The sequence below is a fragment of the Apis cerana genome, linkage group LG13 (genome assembly GCF_029169275.1).
Source record: "Apis cerana isolate GH-2021 linkage group LG13, AcerK_1.0, whole genome shotgun sequence".
NCBI classification, from domain to species: Eukaryota; Metazoa; Arthropoda; class Insecta; order Hymenoptera; family Apidae; genus Apis; species Apis cerana.
Window position 1 is genome coordinate 4,043,365 of NC_083864.1, and position 23,332 is coordinate 4,066,696.

The window sequence follows — 23,332 nt, forward strand, 5'->3', positions numbered from 1 at the left end:
AATCATGTTGGAATCGCGACGATTATAAACGAAAGCCAAGTCTAACACTCGAAGTACGCAGTATTGAAAATTACCAAATATCTAAGAAACTTTGTTCTATTATTAGCTCGAACATCGTTACTCGCAGTTAGGAGAGTCTGAGTGTCGTGATCAGACAGTCGCGAAACATTCGTACCTAATTGCTTCGACCGACTATAAATTGCGCAAAATATTCAAAAACGTTTCCTTCGTTTCGCCGTTTATTTATAGCGCGTGGTGCGCGCGCGCCCGAAACGAGTTTGAACGCAGTTGAAAAGTTTCTCGTTCGACTCTTTGAGCGTTAACGCGGATACAACCTTTCCCCTTCCCCTCGAAGCGGACAAAAGCGAATAAATCGAAAGTTTTAAACAGATTAAATTTGCGAAACGGAGATCCTCGATGAACGGGGAGAACGACTTTCAACCACTCGTCAAATTATATTCCCTGGAAGGGAAGGGACGGATGGAGGATTCGATAAAGGCGGCGTCTAATTACTCTCGCATTGTTTTCCCAAGTTCGAGGAAGAAGAACTCTCGTTTTCGGTCGTCCCTGTCGCGAACAGCGAAAACGTGGGACGTGCGTCGAGAACGGCACAAAGAGAGGATGCGCCGGAAGCGGGGATAATCGCCTCGAGTCGAGATCAAAGCTGAAAAGAAAAACTTGCAAGGCAAAACTGATAACAATCGCAAAACGAGAAGAACAAAATCTTTCTACGAGGTTCGAGCGGAGAATAGACCGAAAAAGAACAGGAAGAGGAAGAAGAAGAAGAAGAAGAAGAAGAATTTTCAACGAACAGATCGTTGGTCATCGAGTTCTTTTCTTCTTTTTTTTAAAAATCAAGCGTGTCGCGCGCGTCGCGTGTCGCATGTCCCCGGCTCGTCCGTTACTCGGAATAATTGGGGCTCGACTCGGTTGCACGTGCGTCCAGGTGATGCACGCGCTTTCCTGCGCGTCGGTTTGGTATTCGACGGCCGACCGTCGTTAATTGTTAATCGTGGCGCGTAGGCGGATACGAAAGCGCGCGGCTTTATTAGGGTACGCCAGATCGACTCTCCGCGCCCCTCTGTTGTCTGTGTACGGTGCACCGTCAAATCGGGAAAAGGAATCTGTCGGAGGAGAAACGCGAGCGTCTCTCGTTTGGCGAGTGCGAAACGGTTCCTCCTCGGCTCAAAGAGAAAATTGAGCGTAGAGAGGCCCGGTATCGGGCGAGGCGCGTTTCACGGCTAAGTAGATTTGCCCGTTTATGATCAGACGCGCTTTCAAGCGAGCTGGTCCTCCCTAAGGGTGTCAAAGCGTAATGGCGATAACCGAACTAAAGAAGTATCTCTCTCTCACGAACGAATTCTGCTTGGAAAAAAGTAGCAACTTTATTATTATTACGTTTCTATAAGCGAATTCTCTTACGAATTTTTCCCTCAAATACGTTGCGTATCGTTTCGTTGAAATATATATTCAGAGATACTTTTTCTTCTCGAGCTACTTCTTTTCACTCGTGTTCCACGAGCAAGTCTCAGTCCAACCTTTCAAAGAAATCCCGGCTGGAGGTTTCCAACCGAGGAGGAAAGTGTCGAGACTCGACAGGGAGGGGAAAGAAATTGCCGGTTTCAGCTGAAAATCGCTCCATTTCTTAAGCCGGCTCGAAGGAGACATTAAGCGACACATTTCGCCGTACAATAGAAAATCGCTCGAGTTTCGCGTCCCGTTATCGTACCTCTCCGTACGCCAAAGAAAGGAGCGAGGCTTTTTGCGAGGCTCCCCTCCCAACGGGGGAGGGAAAAGCGGAGAAGAAAAAAGAGAGAAGGAGAAAAAAAGCGAAAAAACCGGCCTACACGCCCGTGAAAACTACCCAGCTACCTAACGCGCCTAATCCCCTTAATCGTTCCCTCCACGCACACGACCACCCACCTCTCTCCGACGGATGAGTTCGCGTACACAGCGTTGGTGAATAGAGCCCCTTCCCCTCCTCTTTCTAAGCGGAGAGAAGGAATCGAGCCTCGCCTCGCCTCGACTCGGCTCGGCTCGGCTCGGCTCGGCTCGGGCGAAACTCGGCCATTCGTCGAAACGGTGCCGTACACGCGCGTGCACGCTCAACGTGATGCAGTAGTGTGCGTGGTGGTAGTGGGGAGGGGAAGGCGGAGGGAGGGAGGGAAAAAATTAGCGACTTTCATTACGGGCGAGCACGCTGCATTTGCGCGGCGCGAGGGGAGCAGACGATTTTACCGGAGGGAGAATGCAAATTTTTCGTTTTGGCTCGACACGGCGCGGAATGCATCCCGTGCACGCGCGCCTAACCTCCCATTACCACCAACAACAACTTCTTGTGTAACTTTTTGAACGGCATTGACTCGGGTATAACGGTACCCCGTCGAGGAACGAGCTACCAAGCGGCTCGCTACGATTAGAATTAACGTTCTCGATCCTCCGCACCTGCCGGCCGGATCGACCATCGATCCGAGGAAAGCACGCTTTCTCCGCGTTACGGCCAAATAATAACTTGCCTTTCCCGCAGATTCGCGCGAATCGAATCCGCTTTTTTTCCAGGAGTAAATAAATCTCGGACAACACATTCGGAAAAACGCGATCGCGGTATGCATACGCGGTCTGTGTTTGCACGATTCGATCGACGCACAGTCGTCGATTCCGCGAACGGTGGTTCGTTAAAATCCCCCGAGATATTCCCAGCCATTTCATGCATCCGATGTATAGGCCATCGCGGTTCACCGTTTCTTGGAAAACATCGAAACCTCTTCGAGGTTGGTCGGGAGGAGCGTTTTTACGTTCGCATTTCCTGCGCCGGGAAATAACGTAGCTTCGACGGCAGTAAGAAAAAGAGAAAAGGAGAGGTGTATACGCGCAGCACTGGAACATAATGCAGTGTATCGTACGCGTATTAGGCGATAAAAAAAAATATCGGTCACTGACTTTCGCCCGAGCCTTCGACGAATAGCGCACGACCAAGATCGTTTACTAATCTATCTGCCGTTTATCCAGTCTAATTGCTATTTGAGTCAATCGCTTCATTCTGTCCTATTTAAAAGCTACTTTTTTTCCTCTTCTTTCCTTTGCTTACGGACAATCGCTCCTTTCGTTCCTTATCCTTATCTCGTTAAGTTTCTTTCCGGAAAACGGAAGGCAATTTTTCACGCCACGCGAGTGAAAAAACCAACCCGCGAGTAAAAATTTTCCAACGAGAGCAAGACAAGCGTGACGCGCAAATGGGTAGTATCACAGCGATGGAAATGATGGAGGTTACGATGCAACAGGATGGAAATGCCTAATTTATGTAACGCGACTCGGTCGATCCCTTTTCTCTTTTCGCGCGGTGGTAGTGAAAGTGAGCGAGCTGCCTTGCGCGGATAACCGGCGACGCGATAAAGCGATCACCTCCAACCAAACTCGTTTCTCCTCGCGTGCACACACATATATATATATACGATGGAAACTCGATCGTTTTTCCAATCGATGCACCAAACCGAATATCGAGCGACAGTTTCGTTAAAAAATGCACGAACCGCGATATATATCTTTCTCGTAAAAAGACTGCGGAGCGAAAAAATAACAAGGAAAGGAGTGCTTGGTCTGTTTAATCGTAATCGTTCGAATCAACGGCGGAAACGTTAATTAGAAAAGAAAGAGGGAAAAAAGAAAAGGATGTCAGTCGCGCGACTCACAATAAAAAACCGTCCTGAAACGGAATGGAATATTGGCGCGGGGAATTTTTACACGGAGCGACCAAGTTTAAAGCGCCCATTTTATTGCATTTCCGTGGCTCGACGACGCCGGTGTTTCCGCACCGGCATTTTTCTCCTTTAAACCGAAAGTCAATGACTGCCGCGTATATTACCCCTCTTCCCCTCCCCCTTCTCTTTCTCTCTCGGGTGTGCCAGGACAAGGCTGTGCGTTTTTGCATCGCTAAGCGAGACAGCCTCGCGGAGATTAAAGCGAGGTGGTGGCAAAGGAGGAAAGAGAGACGCGCAACACCGCCGATCCTTGAATATTTTTCTCGGTTAATTACCGGCGCCGAAGGAGGCGCTTTTCATCCGCGAGACGGACCAACCAAGAGTTAAGTAACGACCACTTTCACTCATTTCCACGGGCACCGCAAGCAACCCCCCTTCAGACCCCTTTCCCGGCTTTACTCCTTTTTCCATGAAAAATTCACAAGCTCCGCGCCAACCAAACTCCCCTCCTCCTCGATTCCCATCTTCTCGCGTTTTTACGACTTTCAACGGGAACGCGCCTCTTTGATCCTTTCCTCTTCCATTCCATGCACGGCCACGACTATTACCTTTCCGCGGTAAATATCTCTCTCTCTCTCTCCCTCTTTCGCTCTTTTGCCCCTTTTGCCCATCCATCGACGAGGAAACCCCTCCTTCTCCTCTTCCTCCCTCCCCTCCCTCATCGAGGAGCAATAATTATTTCGAGCAGTCCGTTTCTCGTTCGTCTCTTTCCCTTGCCTTCGACGCGCCACGGCACAGGCCATTTTTTTATGCTCTGAATAATCCGGCCACTATGAGGAGAATTAACCTAGCGTGCCCGAAAGCATACTACCTTACTTATATCCGAGACGTACACGCGTCGCGTGGATCCACGTTTAACCCACTCTCCCGCTGGGGGGATTGCGTTTTCTTGGCGGGACGAGGAGATTATCGCGCCGAGGATCGAGGATCGAAAAACGAGACCATTCGAAACATTGGGCGCGAGAAACGGTGTACAGAGTCGAGAAGTATAAAGTTGGTTAAAATCTTGAAATCGACTCACGACGGCCGTGGTAAATGGCCTGCCTGGCTGCGCCTCGCCTGACATTTAAATGTCACACAGCCGTGCAACGTGTGCAACACAACAACCGAATTCCCCGCGTCACCCGTCTCATCGCTACACCTTGCTCTTTGCTTCTGCGGAAACGACGAAATCTCGAGAGAAACAAGGAGACGGAGGGGGAGAGGGAAAGGGGGTTGGTTTCTCTTCTCGAAGAGAAGAGAACGACAGGTTGACAAATCGTTATCCCGATTCGAAACGTTCCTCGTCGTCGTCCACCTGTCGACCAGACAACCGACCCGATAACATATGTTCGAGCTCGCGTTTATCGGACGGCTTATTCCGTTCCCTTCCCCTCCAAATCGAGCCGCTCGTTCTGCAATCCACCCTTCGTTGCGCGGAAGGTTTTCTTCGTTGTACCTGAAAGCGTCGATGCATCGATCGCTCGTAGAATCGTCGGGTGTATCACTGTATCCGGTTATCACTCATCGATGAACACCAAAAATTTATTTACTCCTTTCGTCCTCTCGTCTCGTTCACCACGTTATTCCCCTTGTATCCATGTTTTTCTTTTCGGGTTTAAGGCAAGCTAAGTCACGTTTTAACGATTGGAAAACACGCCACGTTCGCTACACTTTCGTGGAACATGGTCGAAGCTGGAATCACCGGCGAGAAAGGAAAGGAACGCGGTTCTCGCGGATGGCTCGCTGACCGGTTGGCTGCCACAGTTATTATGTCCGCGGCCGCTTTCGAACTGACACGCGGTGCAGCAGCGCGAAGAAAGGCGCGGGAGAGACCGTCGTGGGACATCAAGGTGGTAGGGGAAACAGTGGGGAATGGCTGGTGGACGATACGGACACCCGATAGACAAGCTCGTGGCGATAGGATTCGAAACGCTTCGAATCGCTTCGAGTATAATTCGATTCTTGCAACGAGTATTCTTTTTAACGAGTCTCGCAACGCTTGGAAGAGAGAATAACGTTTCTCGGCGGAATAGGAAAGATTCAACGCATCCTTCTATCGATCCTCTTGAAAACTTTTAAAAATAATCGAAACGTTTCGATATTCCGTTTAATATTCGAATCTCCGATTCCTCGAGTCTTGTCGAGAGGCTTGTCTTCAACTGTCCTCCTGGATATCTTCAAAGTCTCGAAAGATTTCGACTCGAGAGAGTTATTCTGTTTCGCTATCCACTTCTCTCGTTCTTCCTCCCTCGAAGTCGGGCAACAAAGGATTGACCGAAAATGGAGAAACTCTCGAGAAATAAGAATGAAAGGTTGATAAAACTTTCCAAAACTCTCCAACTTTATTTTATTTAAATTTCGAATTGTAGGAAATCCTGTATCATTTCGTCTCTACTACCGGCGTCACCGACGTGCAACTCTTTCTTTCGATAATCGTGAGAGATGGATCACAGGGTTTTAATCGGACATGGATCGCCGGAAATCCAAGATTTAACCGATGCTCGGTTATCGACGACTGGTATACGGGAGGTGGATCGAGAGTAAAACGTAGTTGGAACGAGTTTCTGGCCTCCTCGTGAAGCCGACCGGTTCGTTTTGATACGGCGCGCGCAATGACACGGATTCGAGAGCGGGTGAATATTCATAAGCGAGGTGACCTTGATCGAAACGATAATGGGACACGTAAGAAATCTGTGGTTCGAGTCCTTGAAAAGGATCGCCACGATGACCATGATTACGAAATTACATGCCGATCGAATCCGCGCTTTGCCAACCGTGAAATAATAATACAGATTCGATCCTAAGAGTGCGCTTTTAATCGATATTCGGGTCGAAGAAATTGAGTAGAATATCGACCGCCAGGACACTTCATTTTCTTTAAGAAAGCTTCCCGCGAAATGAGAAACAGTTCCTCGAGTATTGATTTTGAATGAGTATCGAGTATTGATTTTGAAAAAAATAAAACGTTTTATATCAGGAGTTAACTGTTTTATATAAAGTCTATTTTGGAAAAACGATGTTTTGAAAGTTCGAGAGATAAAAAAAAAACGAAGAATTTTGGGAAGACGATCTAATTCGTTCATCTCGAAACTCGCTTTCTCTCGTTTAAAAATAGCCACGTAACGAGGAGGAGGAAGGGGGGAACGAGAAGGAAAAATAAAGATATCCGACTGGGAATAACTCGTGCAATTTAATTAAAAGTAAGAGCTAATTGCTCTTTTCCTATCCAGAATTCCTACCCGCGAATTGAGCGATCCGGTTGGAAAATTGAAATTGGTTTCATTTCTGGCCACGATATTGTATACTAAATAGTCCGATGTTCTTACGGTCGGGCAATTAGTTTAATCTTGGTGGAAAAAAGAAAATAATAAAAAAAAAAAAACGATCCAAGTGAAAACGTTTTGGTGACGGGGAGTTAGTTAGGAAAAATGACGCTTAATTATGGTTCAAAGCCGAGGGTAACTGGTTCGCGAAACTCGAGCAACGCAATTTTACGCAACGATGCCCCGCTTTATTTTCCATGTGCTAAATATTTTTCCCTCGAATCGTGCTCTCTTCTTATCCAATTTTTTCCCCTCGATGATTGCCAACAAAAAAAGTGCACGCCGGAAAAATTCCCCGAATGATCGGGCACAGATATGTCGTAAAACTGACGACAATACCTGCGTGACTTAAAAAAAAAAAAAAGAAAAAAGAAGAAGAGGAAACGGATCGTGACGAATAATCGTTGCAAAAGGAACGATTGGAAATGAAATTGATGTAGATTTTTAATACTCTAGGCGATGTTCCATTATCTCTCATCCCTCGCGTTTCGTTGTTATATTCCTCCGCTTTTAAAACGCAGAAGATACACCGCCTGGTCGGTTAATTTCATCATCGGCCACTTTCTTTCCACGAATCCGTGCGCATCAGACGTAATAATTAGGCGGGCGATCACCGCTGATAATGGACGGTATTACGATCATAATTAGGAGGAACAATCGGAACAATCGTGGCACCAGACCGCAGGGAAAGTGACGAAACCTCCCCCCTCCCTCCCTAATGATAGCCGATGGACGCGAATTTCGTAATATACTCCGTTATAATGGCCGGTTGTGCGACAACGTCTATCCACGCTGATTACGACGCGTTTCGAGGTTTTGACGCGAATCAACGCCAAGAAGATAGCAGTGGAGCGCAACTGTATACACCGGTGTCATTGGTTCCCTCTTATCTGCGAATAATTAAGCCGGATTTAATAGGATCGCGTCATCCGGGCCGCAAGTTCCCGGCAAAAGTTCAATATTCCAGTTTCCGGATAGTTTGGATACAGGCAATTTCGAATAAACTGACCGCCTCCGACTTGGCCTCCTCCCCCCATGATTTATATTCAGACGAGTATTATTATTAATCTTCCTCTCGCCCCCCCCGAAACTTTGACGGGATCGAAACTTTCCGCCACGACTGTATCAATTTGCTGGTATTGGGGGAAAGGTATATCGGTGGAATTTATCAAGGGAGGGGAGTTAGGAGAAAAACTAAATTCAATTTCCGCGCACGGATCAAAAGGAAGCGAACGCTAAAACAGGAAGTCGCATTATTCGATGCTCCATTGTTCGAAAATCACGGTTGAGCAGCGTTCAGGGCCGAGTTGATGAACGAGTTTTATTCCGATGTTTTTCCACGTCGAACGATATTGCCGACTCGGATTACCATCCAACAGGGAAACTTGCACTTTTCCAACCAACGAAAGAGATAAAAATTTCAGCCCCGTTTCACCTCGATCCTTCTGCTCATAAATATATCCCGTTATAACGAAAGCACGGTTTGCTCCCGTTTAAAAAAATGCAAAGGAATCATTCGCTCGCTCCGTTCTCTCCGTTGACAGAAATTCAGAAGCTTTACGTTCCAGCCACACGATCGTAAGGCTTCCGTAAGCCGTTTCGAACATCTTCATTCGCGAGCGAGTTCTCCGCGAAACACGCCAGTCTTAAATTCCCTGCCCACGCGATTCACGAGATTACAGAGAATCGGCGAGAGTGGAAATATTTTTTTCCAACGGCGTGTTCGCGAAGGATGTTGCAATCGATGAAGGATGTCGTAATCCAAGTTATCGGGCGGAGCGGCGCCGTGAAATCGATAACGCGGCCAAAGGGAAAGAAGGGAACGAGGAAACGAGCTCGCCACGCCGCATGAATCGGATTGTATCGCGTACTCTTATTTTACGCGCATTGTCGATTGTGTGTTCGACATCCTGGAATCCGTATTTTCACCCGTTCTAATTGGAAACTTCACTTTTCACCTATGACGCCCGTCTTTCCTTATTCTCTCCTCCTCTCTCTCTTCTTTTTTACGACACCGCTCGTTTCGTTTCGATCGCCGGTATTCCTTTTTTGTATCTGACGCTCTTTTCATCGCGAGAATTCTCCTCTTGCGCTTTCCTTTTATCGTTCAACCCCTTTTTTCGCGGCCCGACATTGTTTTTCCCAGAGCCAGAGTTTCTCCTTCGACGCTTTCTTCCAATTGTTTCCCTTATTCCTGAAATTTCTTTCTCGCCTTGCGGCTCTTTTACCCATCCTAATTCCTTTCTCGCCGATTTCCGTCCTTCCTCTCTCCTCTCCTAGGAATTCCCTTGACATCTCTTAACGTATTCTTCTCGTGCAATTCCTTTTTCGTACGATTTCCTGCCGCTCTCTCTCTCTCCCTCTTTCTCTCTCCTTCTATCGATGTCGTTGATTCGATGTTTTAATTTCAAGGCTCTAGCCGGATCGTGAGAATCGATCGCGTTGGTCGCACAATGTGTTAACGCGAGCCACCTTATAAATTTTAATCGTGGCTCGAAACCTCGTGATATCGTCGAGGAACACTCGAAATGAATTTCTTCTCGCTCAGACGAAACGAGAGGTGCTTCAGCTTCGGGGCGAACGAACCTTCAAGCTGAAGGCCGCGATTTCCCCTAAAATGCACCATCGATCCTCGGCAAAAAAATAAATCCTTCGACCGTTTGACACGCGCGTCCATTATAATACGTCTCCAACGAGAGGATATATCTCTCTCGAGAGAGGATTTATCGAGAGTAGGGTTAAATTACAAGCTCGTGCTTGTAATGGACCGGTATATCAAATTCGAATCATGGTATCGTCTATGAGGGATGGATTTTAACATTTTAACAGACGCCATTTTAAAAGGAAGAAAACTTATCCGAGCTCGTTCTGAAATCTAAATTTGACTTCCCATCGATGGCAGTGCGTTTCCTTCGCGGCTAAGCGAGGTTTATTAGTCGTTGGCTTTGACTCGACAACCTATCTGTAAAACAAAGAGAACGGGGCTCTCGTTCTTTTATAATGATCGACTTTGAACGAGCGGAGAATGGAAACTGAGTCGATCTCGGATATACGAGGCGTTGTGGGATATTCGCGCAACATTTTTAGAGAAACAAAGACAAAAATTGTATATGTACACATGTAAGAGAGATAATACTAGATCCGCAGTGATAGCGTTTATTCTTCCATCCAATCGACTCACTCACATTCTTAGCATCTTGTATACGTTACACTCTCGAAATCGCAACAAAGCGATCATCATCATCCTTGTTACTCGTACGATCTTGATAGCGTAATGAAAACTTTGGAAGAAAGTGCAAAGGAAACTTTCTACTTGGCCGTGAAGATTATTCGACGAGGAGATGCCATCGATCGCATCATCCGGATCGCTCGCATTCGTTGTTCGATCGCGAAATCTAGGGTTGAATGGAATGGGAATGTCAGAAAGAGAGAGGGGGGGGAGAGAGAAGAGAGACAATGGAATGGTAACGATCGTACACTTACGTTCGTATATATACGCGTTATTTTGCAATGCAAGAGAAGTAAAATATCGTTGCGCAACTCGTGGCTGCACAATGGCGCGAAGTATAGCCGAGTGAAAGGCGACGAGATATCGCGAGGGGCTTGAAACCAACACGAATAATCGAACTGTATATACATGTCGTCGCGTTTACAGTTACATGCTCCCTATGTATAACATATCTACGCATACAACGACTGCCGAGCTGATTCGACTCGGTTTCATTTCTGCGGTCTCCGAGGTTGGCCACTTTTTAGTCAACTCTTGCGATATCGTTGAGCGAGGAGCAGCCAACACCGAATAATATTATTACAATACTCTCCTCCTCCTCTCTCTCTCTCTCTCGTCCAATTTTACGGTATTTAAACGCCGATTCGATTCGATTTTCCATCTTTCACAACGAAACGATTTCCGCGGTTTCTCCTTTTGGAACGAAATTTTGGTTAAAACCAGCGTTCCTATTCTACGCGAGTTATACGAATCTAAGCGCGAGATCTTTTGGAAAAATGTTCTCGTTACTTGTATCGCGCAAGGAGAGGAGGAAAGAAGAATTGTTTTGGACGATGGAGCGAAGCCGCAGAACAAGAATGACACGATCGATCCACGACACGATCGACACGCTCGCTTTATCGTTCATGGGGCGCGCGTTACGGATTTGCCCCAATTGTGTCTCCACCGTTCACGATTCGCCATGTTCAACCAAGTGATGAAATTTTCCATGTCGATTGCCCATCGGGATAAAGACCGTCAACCTCCATCTCCCCGCGCCCTCGATTGTATTTCACTTCGCCGCGCCTCGCCGACACGCTTTACTTTCCTCGATATTCTAATTTCCTATCCTTCCACTCGATATCCACTCCATATTTAGGCTTCCCCCGTGAAACTGCGACCAACTCCTTACGGAAATTAGATCAAAAATGGCCGGGATCAAAAATCAATTTTCCATCGTTCAATTTTTCGCGGCGAGCGAGACATTTCTACCCGCAACGGGAGCGTTGCTCGAAAGCGGTTGGCATTAAAGAACGCTCGTTTCCCTTTCGAATGCCGCTTTGACATTTGACGCGGGGCGTCTATGCAACTCTATGCGCCCAACAAATCTCCAATCCTCGATATCGAACGGTCCAAGATAAACGAAATTTCGCCTCGACTTTGCCTCCTCCAATTCCAACTTTCTCCGCGCGGAACGTTTCCAAAAGACGCATCTATCTTACGCGCGAGGATCTAGCGGCATCTGGGAATTCGACGTTTTATTTGAGTGTATCCCTCTTTTTTTCTTCTTCTTCTTTTCCTCCGCTGTTCACCAGAAAGAAATTATACACGTATAACGATACCCGTGTAGTTTATCAAGTACCGTAACGCGCGATTTAGTTTATTGGACGGTAAAACGACGTTACGATCGACGTTCCACTCGCGAAACGATAATACGAATTTGCTCGGGACGATGCAGACTACGCGAGAAACCGTAGTTCCCTCCAACATTTGGCTCGGTAACAGGTTAGGCAAATACTATATACAGAGATAACCGAAACTCGCACACCTGCCAATTTACTATAATTCACGCGTTAAACGATGCACTCTATCGAACCCGGATAAACTATTTAACTTTGATCGGTAAACAGGAACGATCGCTCGACCGTGCTGCAATCACGAGAATTTCGGCCAATTATCGCACATCGATTTCTAATTTTTTCATTTTTATTTTCTTCGCCACTCGATCCAATTATCAACAATTTGATCACGATTTTTAGACAGATTCGGGCGACAGCGATTAATGTTATATGTATATATAGGAATATATGCGATATCGGTCTTTCTCGTGATTTTCTGTATTTGTTTATAGAACGACGATGCACTTATCCGAATAAAATACATCAATTCACGTTTTTGATAATGTAATAACTAAAAATTGATATCATCTTCGACTAAACAAATGAAACAACCCAAATTTTTAAAATGTTTGCACGAAATCGCGATTTAAAAAACAACTTCAATTTTTGATGAAGTCGAGAATTCGGTCAGAACGAAACTCACCATCCAGGTTTATCGCCGCAAACGGGAGCCAGTTTCGATCCTCCCCCCGTGTCGTTTGATCAGTTTATAAATAGTAGATTAGAAGGGGTGCAATCGTTGGTAAATACTTGATGACAAGCGGTTCAGGGATGGAATATCAATGGATTCGGATCCTACCGCGTCGTGCGAATTTCTAGAATGTTTGCCAATTTTCGAGAAGTCGAGGTAAAACGAGTGATTTGGCGGGGAGAAACGATTTTACGAGAAGAACGATTTCGAGACATTCGATTTTTTTTCTTCTTCTTTTTCAGAGAAGAATTAGGAGTAAAGATTTTTGCGGAAAGGTTGAGCAGAAATTTCGCCCAGAAATCGAAATGAATGAACACTTGATGAGTTCGACGTTTCTTAAACGGGTAAGAATAGAAAACGCGGCCGAAAATCGTTATCTCGAGGTTGGAAAATAAAGCTGCCTCGGCTTTAAGCACCCCATTTCATGCCAAAAAGTCTGATGGGTGCTTCTCTCGCGGAGAGAGAAAGAAAGAGAGAGTCGTGGAAAAGCACGTTCCAGGAAATTCGGGCCGCCTCGAGTGGTTTAAAGTCAAAGACAATTTTCGAGGGGGGAGTTAATTAAAAAATTTTCGATGGAGGCGTCCAAAGAAAAAGGAGGGGGTTAACGGATGCGAGAGGATCGCTTAGGATCCGAGAAAAGAATCGTTGTCGGCAAAATTTACCGTGATTCATTCAGTCGGGAAAGTGGGTAACGGAATGACTATTATTTCGTCAGCCTTTGATGCACTTTGAGCTCTTAATATCACGGCGGTGATATACGTAAAAGCGGGGCATTAGAGGCAAATTACGGGATTTCAGTAGAAATTTCAACGTGGGAAGAAGTCGTCGCTATGGCGAAACATCGGTTGTAAAAAGAAAAAAAGAAAAAGAAAAACTTTCGTTTCGCGAACGAAGCTGATTCAACCATTATTAAATCCTTCTTCCTCCCGTTAAAAAATTCAATTACTCGTCCGCATCCCCGTATAATCCCCCTAAGCGGAATCAACGCCGAGAACAACAGGCTTTGGAAAATTATTACGAGCAAACTAACCGAGTCGGAGATGCAAAGTATCTTTCCTTCCACAAAAAAAAAAGAAAGAAAGAAAAAGTAAGCACGCAAGGTAAAAAAAAAGTGGGAAAGAAATTGCAATTATCGCGGCTGTCAATAACTCTTTTGAGATGGCAAAACGTTATTTACGATCTCGGGGAACGATTTTTACGCGCAAATTTCTTCGAGAGTTCGATTCTCTCGAGAGACGGTCGAGCATGAAAGCATGGCGGCGATACAGCCTTCCCCCGGCAGAAGTTTGACTTTTACGATCGAGCCCGCTTCGTGGCTGGCATCTGGAACCTCGTAGCCGGAAGATAGCGCGACGGCAAGGTCGTTACACAGTTGCCATTAGACGATCCAGCCCCTGCTCGTATTGAGAGGGCTTCCTGTTAGTGGCCCCAGGGGAAATGCACGTGGGATGCATTAATGGCCACCGCCGTAAGTGTTTAATAGTGTCGTGACGCGAGCCTTGCTAATTATTACTGGCCACATTGCGCCTAGGTTGCTGGAGAAAGATTCTTTACGAAATTATCGTCACCTCGCTAATCGAATCGATCGTGGATGGATCCGTCCATTGCCGATAAACTTTCTCTCTTTCTTTCTTCTATATTCGTGAACCAACGGACGAATTCGTCGACGAGGCAATTTTACTCGTCTATCGATCGAGAGAGAAAGAGAGAAAGAAATTTGCGAATAAATGGTGCAACGATTCGCAGATTTATTAAAATCTGCGTGACTGCAGAGTTACACGTTTATGAAAGATGACTTTATGTATAAAAAAGAGGAATACGAGAGAGCGCAATAAAATTACGTTCGTTTCAAGTTTGGCCACGATCCCTCCGGCAGAGTTAACACACAGGGAAAACTGGATGGTTCACGAACGAATGGCTCGAACCGTGGACGCGAGCGTTGAAATCTGGCCGGCGCGTTCGCGAGGAACATTGGAATTTCCACGGCACGTCCACCGTTTACGGAGCAACGATCGTTCGGTTCCACCGACCTTTCTCATGCGGCCGATTACACAACTGCCTGACACTGCCACTTATCCCGTTACACGGTACCCTCTTTCCTTTCTCATTTCGTCGCGGCCACGCTCCTTCTCTCGTTCGTTAACTCAAGCGCCATCTTATACGATTGTAATTAAATTCTTCCATCGTGTACAAACTCGGACGAACGATCGAGCTTTGTTCCAGATTCCGTTCTTCCGTCTATGATTCTTTCCAGACAAATTCATCGTCCCATTATTATTTCGCAATTATCCAAAACGCCACTTTTAATTCTCGGTTAAACAATATTGTCCGTGTGAACGCGGTTTAACCAGCGTTCATCGATCGAATCACGGCTGGCTTTTAACAAAAAGCCGTGCCGCCCCGTGCAACCAGACTAAACGAAAATTACTTTTGTTTTAAAAACGATTCGACGATCTTCTTATCGACAATTACGCAAAAATTGCGCGTATTTTAATCTCCTTCGTTACTAAATATTCATTGTTTATTTTCTATTTCTTTCATTTCCAATGAAATATTTCGTATTTATGAAATCGAGATATCTCGTTCGTGTTCGGCGACGAAAGGATTAAATAAAAGGAGAATCTCTCCATCACGCTTCAAAACGCTTCAACGTAGCGGAGCAAATTCTATTCTGTTTGCACGATCCTTCATTTCCTACCAATCGAATCGATAATCATCGAAACGGAGGGATCTGGATCGAAGAATTTCGGTAAACACGAGGGAATGGTACGAAAATCCGCACAAATCAAATATTTCGTCGCGATATAATCGATAGAATCGCTCTTGCATCCCGGAAATGTCGACCAACGGTTGCGTCTTTTCCCTCCATCCACCATTTCGATTTTCCGTTTATAAAAGCAGAACAACCCGTTCAATTTGCCGGCCATTAACGACACTTGGAATTAAACGGGAGGCCTCGTGTAATCGCGTTGATTACGATTCCAGGATTCGGTCCAACCAACATCCTCGACAACGTGACCGCTTCCAACACGACGATGACCGGTGTAACACCCACGGTGTAACGACTACAGGTTGAATTTTCAGGGGTTACTCTCGTCTCCAGAATGGAGAACGTTAATTAAACGTTCATCAGCGTTCTTCCTTTCGTTGCTTATCGTTATGGCGATATATGTTACGATAATATCGTGAAATTGAAATCCTCTTTCTCTCGTTCTCTCGTATATCATTAGAAATATTATACGATGGATCAATCGTTCGGTTTTCGATTACATCGAAATATCGTTAAGATGAACGATTAGAGAGATAATACAATTTTTCAGGAAAAATTTATTCATTTTCGTTTCGAGCGTTCTTCGTTTCGTTGCTTATCGTGCCGCTGGCGAGTCGTGACTGGCGATGTTGTTATGGATATATGTGTTTCGATAATATTATGAAATTGTAATCCCCTTTCTCTCGTTCAAAGTTATTATTAGAAATATTATGGGCGATGGATCAATTGTTTACATTTCGACATTCGTTAAGACGACACGAGAGAAGCAAGTAGAATATAATATGTAGTAATATTAATACGTATATATATATGTAATATATAACATAATTTTTTCTCAAAAAATGCTTATTCATTTTCGTTAACGATTTTTTAACGATATTTTTTTAACGATGTATAATAATCAAAAAATATCGATAATAAATTTTAATAATACGTCGATATTTGTAACATTATCGTGGTTAAACAAAATTTTCACGAAATAAATAGACTTTTTTCGTGGAGGAAAGCGAGACAAAAATATCTTGGTGAAAAGATTTGAGGAAGACTCGTGACGAGAATGTAGCAAGTAGAAAAGTATCCGGGAAATCGGATTGATTCGCGTGTATTGACTAAGAGCGAAGGAGGATGAAGAACGTGGAGGGCTCGATGCGACGAAGGGGGTGTGTCTTTTGACAAAAAAGGAGCGTTAATCCACTTCCTCCCGATCTATTTAACGGCCTTTGTTCTACGCCACGTACCGACACTTTTACTCTTTCGTTTCTTTCCTCTTCACACCTTCCTCGGGAAACTTTCGATGGAAAGTTTGCGATAAACAATCGTCTCCCTTAAAAAAGAAAAAAGGAAAAAAAAATAACTAATCGAAATATCGAATCGAAATCGTATATATTCCTCTGTTTCCTTTGAAATTTTTCAACGAGATTTATTGGCCAACGTACTCTCTCAACCTTCAAATGCGCCGTGAAAAAAATCTCGATCCGGATTGTATATCATTCCCCGCTGATATTCGAATCACGAATGAAGGATTCGAGACTGCGAACGATATAAACACGCGCGCCCCACCACTACGTGATAAATGGCTTAATCTAGTAGACGATTTATAACATTTCGAGGGAGACGTTTAACACGTTCGCGTTATAACGAATGATCGAGAGCTTATAATCTCGGTGCTTCGTTAATGGACACGTTTCCTACGTTAACGAACAAATTTGCCTGATTATCACGGAATAGAGATATTTAATTGCAATCTTTCTCCTTCTGGAATTAATCGATCGATAACGATTGAATATCTCTCTTCGGTATTTTTCTTCTATAAATAAATAATAATCTGAAAAACGACAACGTCAAAATATCAGTGAAATTTTTGCCTCTCTTTAAATTTACGAATATAATTTATTATATTTAATCATATCTACCATTAAAGAGAAAAACATTTAACATTTCACGATCGTTATCAATTACATTGCTTAACAAATAATCGAATACCTTGCTTATTGGATACACGTTGTTATTAAAAATCCAAAAATAAGTTCCAATCTCTGTTTGAGGCAAAGATTGTATCTCGCAACTTTCGTCGGAGCCCCCCTCGCCAATTAAGGATCACAGAATAAACGATAAGTCGCGGGTATCGATCCGGCCGCGTTTGAAGACGAACCTTTTTGGGATGCAAAGCCGCGTAGCAGCGAGACGATGGACAGTTTAATCTAGTTGTTAATTTATAGCGTTTCGGGGCGAGGTCCTTTAACACGTTCGTTATCAGAACCCGAATAACACAAAGGACTTAATCTCGCTGGTTCATTTGCATGCAAACCTCTTGAACCGGCGGGGCCGAGACGAAACCCTCCCGATAGACGCAATTAAGTTATTCCAAGTCCTCCATCCTTTCGTCCTCGAAAAATAAACCGATCGCCTGCCGACAAACAGGATGCAAATCGCGCCACGGGGAAATTATTCGGGAGGGACGATGAAACAAGTAATTAAAAAGAAAAGAAAAGAAGAAGAAGAAAAAGAAGAAATATTCCCGAGCAAAGAATACGAAAAACAATGGCGCAAAATGTTGAACTAGAAAAGAGAGGCATCGATGGACCATCCAATTCTGGTCGATTCGCGGGCAGAAATTGAAGCAGAAATTGGATCGCGAATGAAGTGAGGGCCACGCGATGTCCTTCTCTGGTGCGATATAGCGTCTCTCGCGCATGCGACCGTTCGTAAAAGAGAAAATAATTAAACGGTCGGAGAAAGAAGAAAAGGAACGCGTCATTCGTGAAGCGTCTGTGCATTATCGGCCGGTCATAAATCAATAATCGTGTTTTAATGGAATCGTAAAGTCGTTAAGAGGCCACGGTAAATGAGCAACATCGGTTGCAATTGCGTTTCAGCTCGTAAAAATTGTCGACACGGCACGTTGACGGGAAATGGCACGGCGCGTCGCGGATCCACCGTTGTACAACCACCGCTTCACGCCTGTGGATAATTCCGCTGAAAACCGCACATTTTTATTTTACAACGAAACGCTGTCCACCCGGGGAGATAACTATCCTCCCGCGTTCCTCGACCAATGTTGACCCGATTTCAACTTCAAACACGGGGCCGACTCGCGATTCTAAATCTATCCACTATACACGCTGCGTATCTCCACCGATACACTGAATACACACGCGCGCGAAAATTGAAATTGGGGGCAGCGCGAACGAGAAATGAAACCTATCAATCCATTGCGACGGTTAACGTTCCCGTAGATTGACGAGATCGAGAAAGAGAGAGGGAAACCGAGGAAATAAAGGGGAGTTGGAAGAGAGAAGGGAATAAAATGGGAAAAGAAAGGGCGAAACGCGACACCGCTGGGATAAATTCTTCCCTCTGGCCCATGGCGTGGAAGGCGCGCAGCCAATTTCGCGATCTCGCATCGATGAAGAAACGTTTCCGAATCGTGGCGGAAGAAAATCGGTCGCGGTTCTCCCGAAAGAAAAGAAGAAGGCGTTGCAGAGTGGAAGGCGAATCGCGCGAAATCGGATTCTTGTCGAACCTCGACGGCGAAAATCGCGTTTATTGGCCGAAAATCGTTTATAATCGATCGGGGATGAGGGGGAAATTTATTTCATCGTGTCGAATGATGGTTTTTAACGCGATTTCAAGTATTACCGGTTCGAACGGTTGTTCCCTCGCGCCACCCCTGCGCGCTTATATAAACCCCGTTCAGCAAGATTACTGTCACTTCGATTAATCGGACAGATTTCGTTTCGGACAGAATGTGCAACAGGTGTATATGCGGGGGGAGGGGATTTGTATATCAAACTACTTCAAACAAAACTCGTTTCCTCGTTCAACCGCCTCTAATGATCGTGCAAAATTGCACAACGAGTCTCATGCAACGCTTTTGGATACACACGCTTCGGATTTTGCGGGGATGAATTGACAAAGCATGAAATGTGCAACGTTATCGCGGGTTTCCTTCTTGGAGAATGGTTAACGTTGCTAAATAACGCGCGGATAATAACTTGGCGGGGCAAATATATCTGAGCGGTATTGGGAGGAGGGAAAGAGAGAGAGAAAGAGAGAAAAAAGGAAATTCTCAACACTTACTTACCGCCCTCGCGTTGAACGTTTGATTCAGATTGGTGACATTATTGTTGATGTGGTTGTTGTTGTTGAGATTATTCGTTGTGCGGGTGGAATTGTTGTTGCTCGAATTGTTGTGATTCGAGTTGTTCCCATTGTTGTGCTTATTGTGCTTGTGCAACACCATAGCGACGAACATTTTCCCCTCCTTCCTCGACCGGTTCCCCGTCAAACGATTAATCGTCCTTTCAGCGATCCGCAATTTCATTCGTCGTCACGTCGCATAATTCGACTACAGGCTAAAACGATCGATATACCCGGGAGAAGGAAAAAAGAAAAATCGCCGCGGATTCGTCCTGAGGGATATACGGGAATAAATGAACCCAGAGAAAGAGAGAGAGAAAGAGGGAGAGAAAGAGAGAGAGAGAGGTGGATAGATGAATTTTCGATATTTCGACCCGTTCATCTTCCTATCCATTTGTAAAAAAAACGTAACGATACACCTCTGCGGGCCGTATCGTTTGGTCGCGCGCGAATCGCGAAATAATTTCCTCCCAATTTTAATCAGCCTCGATGGAAAGTATCGATGGGAAATGAAATCGAGAAAAATTATACGACTTCTCGGGGAGGATAAATCGCGCGCCCACGCACGCCCAACCCGTTAATCTCGCGCACGACAAATCCAACCATCGTCCAATTAATCGCCCTAACTCATAGCTGCCACGAACAGAAGCTATTACACCTCGAGCGAGATACCCCGAGCCAAGACCAGCATCGGCACTATACCGTTGCACCAACCCCGTGCACAGGACCCGTCGTTATTTATCGTAACGCGACCTGTAATTCCTCCAATCTCCCTCACTTCTTTCCATTTCATCGTTTCCGCGTTACGGCTTCGTATACATATCGTTTTGCACGTGCCACGCTCGAACACGTGAAGAACTCGACGGCCGACGGCTCGTATCGATTCGTTATAAATAGTCGTGTTCAACCAACTACGGCCTCCTTTTCTTCCGCGGCTTATCCCTTTCGAGCTCGTCCAATATATTTTTCCATACCGAAGGAAATCTCGTGGTATTAATTCGAGGAACGAAATCCTCCTCCAAAAGAAAGAAAGAAAGAAAGAAAGGAACGGTCCCGCGTTAAAAGAACATGGGAGTTTTCTAAAGTTGCAGCCGATTATCACCAAACACCTGGCGCTCGAGATCATTTATTATCCGTGTTCCAGTTTCGCCAGATTCTCTCCCCCATATTTCTCGCGATAACGGCTCGATTCTTTCTCTAAAGAGATAGAGAGAAAGAGAGAGAGAGTTCCCCTTGACCCTCTCTATTATTTATCATCCTGGTCTCGAAACGGTTCGGAATTACGTAAGGTGCGCGTGGCAATCATCCTAACAGGTAACGCAACGGCGAATCGGCGATAATTGATGTCCGAGCTGGTGGAGATAGGGATAGAGGGGATTGGGGGCGACCCAATTTGATTACAAGGCAATGTGCTGGCCGCGATTATTACCTCGGGGCTAACCGCGTTAGCCCGCTAGACAGGACTGCAACCTGCTGCTTCGTCCGTGTCCATCGGCTCCTCCGACTCGCAACAACTATTCCAATTAACTGTAAACGTCGAGTTATGCCTGGCGGAGGCGCTGCCGTTCCCCGAGGAGGATAGCTTTTACCGCGCGAATTTTGTTTTATCGCGTGAAATTGATCGAAGAGTCTGATTTCGTTCGAGAAAACGGAACGGTGGAGAACGAATCGTATTGATCGTGATCGGGACGGTAGAATTTCGAGTTCTTGGTGGAAAGTGTCGATAAAGTATTAAGGTTTTCGTATATCGATCATCTATCGACGAATTCCTGTATTGTGAAAAATGATCGAGAGATTGTTGATCGATTTGTCGAGTTCTATACCGATATATCTCTTCTCGATTGTGAAATGAAAACTTGAGCAAAGTCTTCGTAAAATATCAAATATTACTTTGTCTATCGAAAAATCTAATCGAATCTATTTGAAAAACTTTGATAGATATCGTTAGTACCAGTTTCAATTTCGGACGATTAACGATCAAGGAATCGTGATCGAATTAAAAATTATTTTTCGAGGGAAGGGCCAGACTTTTGAACTTATTTCCAGAAAGAAGGGAAAATAAACACTTTGGCCGGAAACTGAACCGTCTAAAGCCTCGATAATTGCAAACTTCTTGGACTCAAGACTCCAGGAAGAGGAATTCCGTTTATACACCCGTCGAATTACGGATAGGAAGTTTTCCTGTTCTTTTTTTAGGGTAACTTCATTAACGGTCTAAAATCAGACAGGAGGAATGGAAGAAGAAGAAGAAAAAAAAAGGAATCGCGTGGCACGGATCGAGCGCGGATTCTATGCGCATCGCGATCACACCGATAGTAACTTTTCCAATTACCTATAAATCCTGTCGAACGGAAGCCATTGAGCAGAAGAAAGTGCGCGATGGTCGACGAAAGTGGCCGTACATCACGCCGGAAATGGAAGTTGGTGGCGCGGTATGCGAACGGGCACTTCCAGAACGCGAGACAATCATTTGTCATTCCTTCTTTTTTCTTTTGTTTTATTCGGTCGAGGAAGGAATTTTCGTTGGCTCGTGATCAAATGAAAATTGTGTCAACGCCGTACGAATACGGGTCCAAGCGGTGTTTAACGAGCGAAGAAAAGCCGAGTGCTTGCATCTTTTCAAAGATAAATTAGATCGTGCACTGTGAACGACGAGCCGAGTATGTAATCGTTCGATCTGCATCAACGTTGTCGCGGAGACAATTTCCAGAAGAGCTGGTTCGCCCGTTTCTTGGCGAAACGAGAGTAATTATCGAAAACTCTTAAACGAGGGATCGTTTCGCGAGATCTTTACAGCATGTTCGTCCTGAAAGGCGTTTCGGAAACAGTCGAAAATCTTGGCAATCTTGGTCGCGAACCTCTCGAGGGCCGTAATACCGTAAATCTCGCGTTTTATGGTATCGCGTATATCATGGCGAATTGGCGAGACGCGTTGGCGAAAAGTCGAATTATATATCGCGATTACGAACAATGTAATAAATAACTATCACGGGGGGGTGAAGTATTTTCGCGGTTGTTTCGTGAATCACGATACTCACGCAAGTCTGACCACGAACGGCCCGATTCTCCTTCCGAGCGCACTCTGCCTACGTAACGTCTCCTCGTTCGCGCACGTACCGCAAATTATTCTTCCTCCATCGCGTGTCCTTTATTGCTGCTCGTTAACTATAACGTCCACCGGTGCATTATGTCGCGATTCTTCCTGGATTTCCGACCGAAGGCAGTAAAGGCGCTGCTCTAAGGGCGCGAGAATGAAATTCTCGAGAAGTCTGCCGAGTTTTTTCCCCTTTTTTTATCTTTTTTTCTATTTTTCTTTTTCTCTATTTTTTCCGCAAGCGGACACGGCGTTGGAAATTATTTCTGGATAAGCCGACTCTCTCAAGGATCCATTTGTTAAGAAATTCACTCGAAAGGTCATAATATTCCTTAGAATAGGTATTTTCTTTTTCCACAAACGAACGCAATGGAAATAAAGAAACATTAATTTCAACGTAGTCAACGAGAGTCAGTCTCTCTCTAGAAATATCGCCCAAAAGTCTGTCGACATTTTTGCATCTCGTATCCGGGTAAATTCGAGTTCTTCCAAATCGATATTGGAGAACGAAGAATTACAACAGAGCCGAGCTTCCGACTCTCCATGAGATGCTCGATGCCCTTCTCGAGTTTTCACGGTGAGACTTGCGTTGCTTTCCACGAGAGGCGAGATCCTCGCTAAAGCCGAGATCTCAATTGGTAAAACGTCCGCGCAAAAGTCTCGCGGAGGTAACAGGATACGCCATTC

The 23,332-nt window shown here is 45.2% G+C and overlaps 1 protein-coding gene across 5 annotated transcripts in view; it reads right to left on the reverse strand.

Moving 5' to 3' along the window:
* Positions 1–23,332, reverse strand: part of LOC107998795 (serine/threonine-protein kinase 25) — a 78,382-nt gene that overhangs the window by 24,375 nt on the left and 30,675 nt on the right. For 2 of the 5 annotated variants that reach the window (XM_062083661.1, XM_028667195.2), the window contains exon 2: positions 19,496–19,766. The exons of 1 other annotated variant lie outside the window; for it this stretch is intronic. In XM_062083661.1, the coding sequence (XP_061939645.1) occupies positions 19,496–19,735 (240 nt within the window). In that variant the 5' untranslated portion in view covers positions 19,736–19,766. Of the gene's footprint in view, positions 1–5,196; positions 5,533–19,495; positions 19,824–23,332 lie in introns of those variants that run through there. 2 more of the 5 variants (XM_062083660.1, XM_017058247.3) reach the window with 2 other exon arrangements.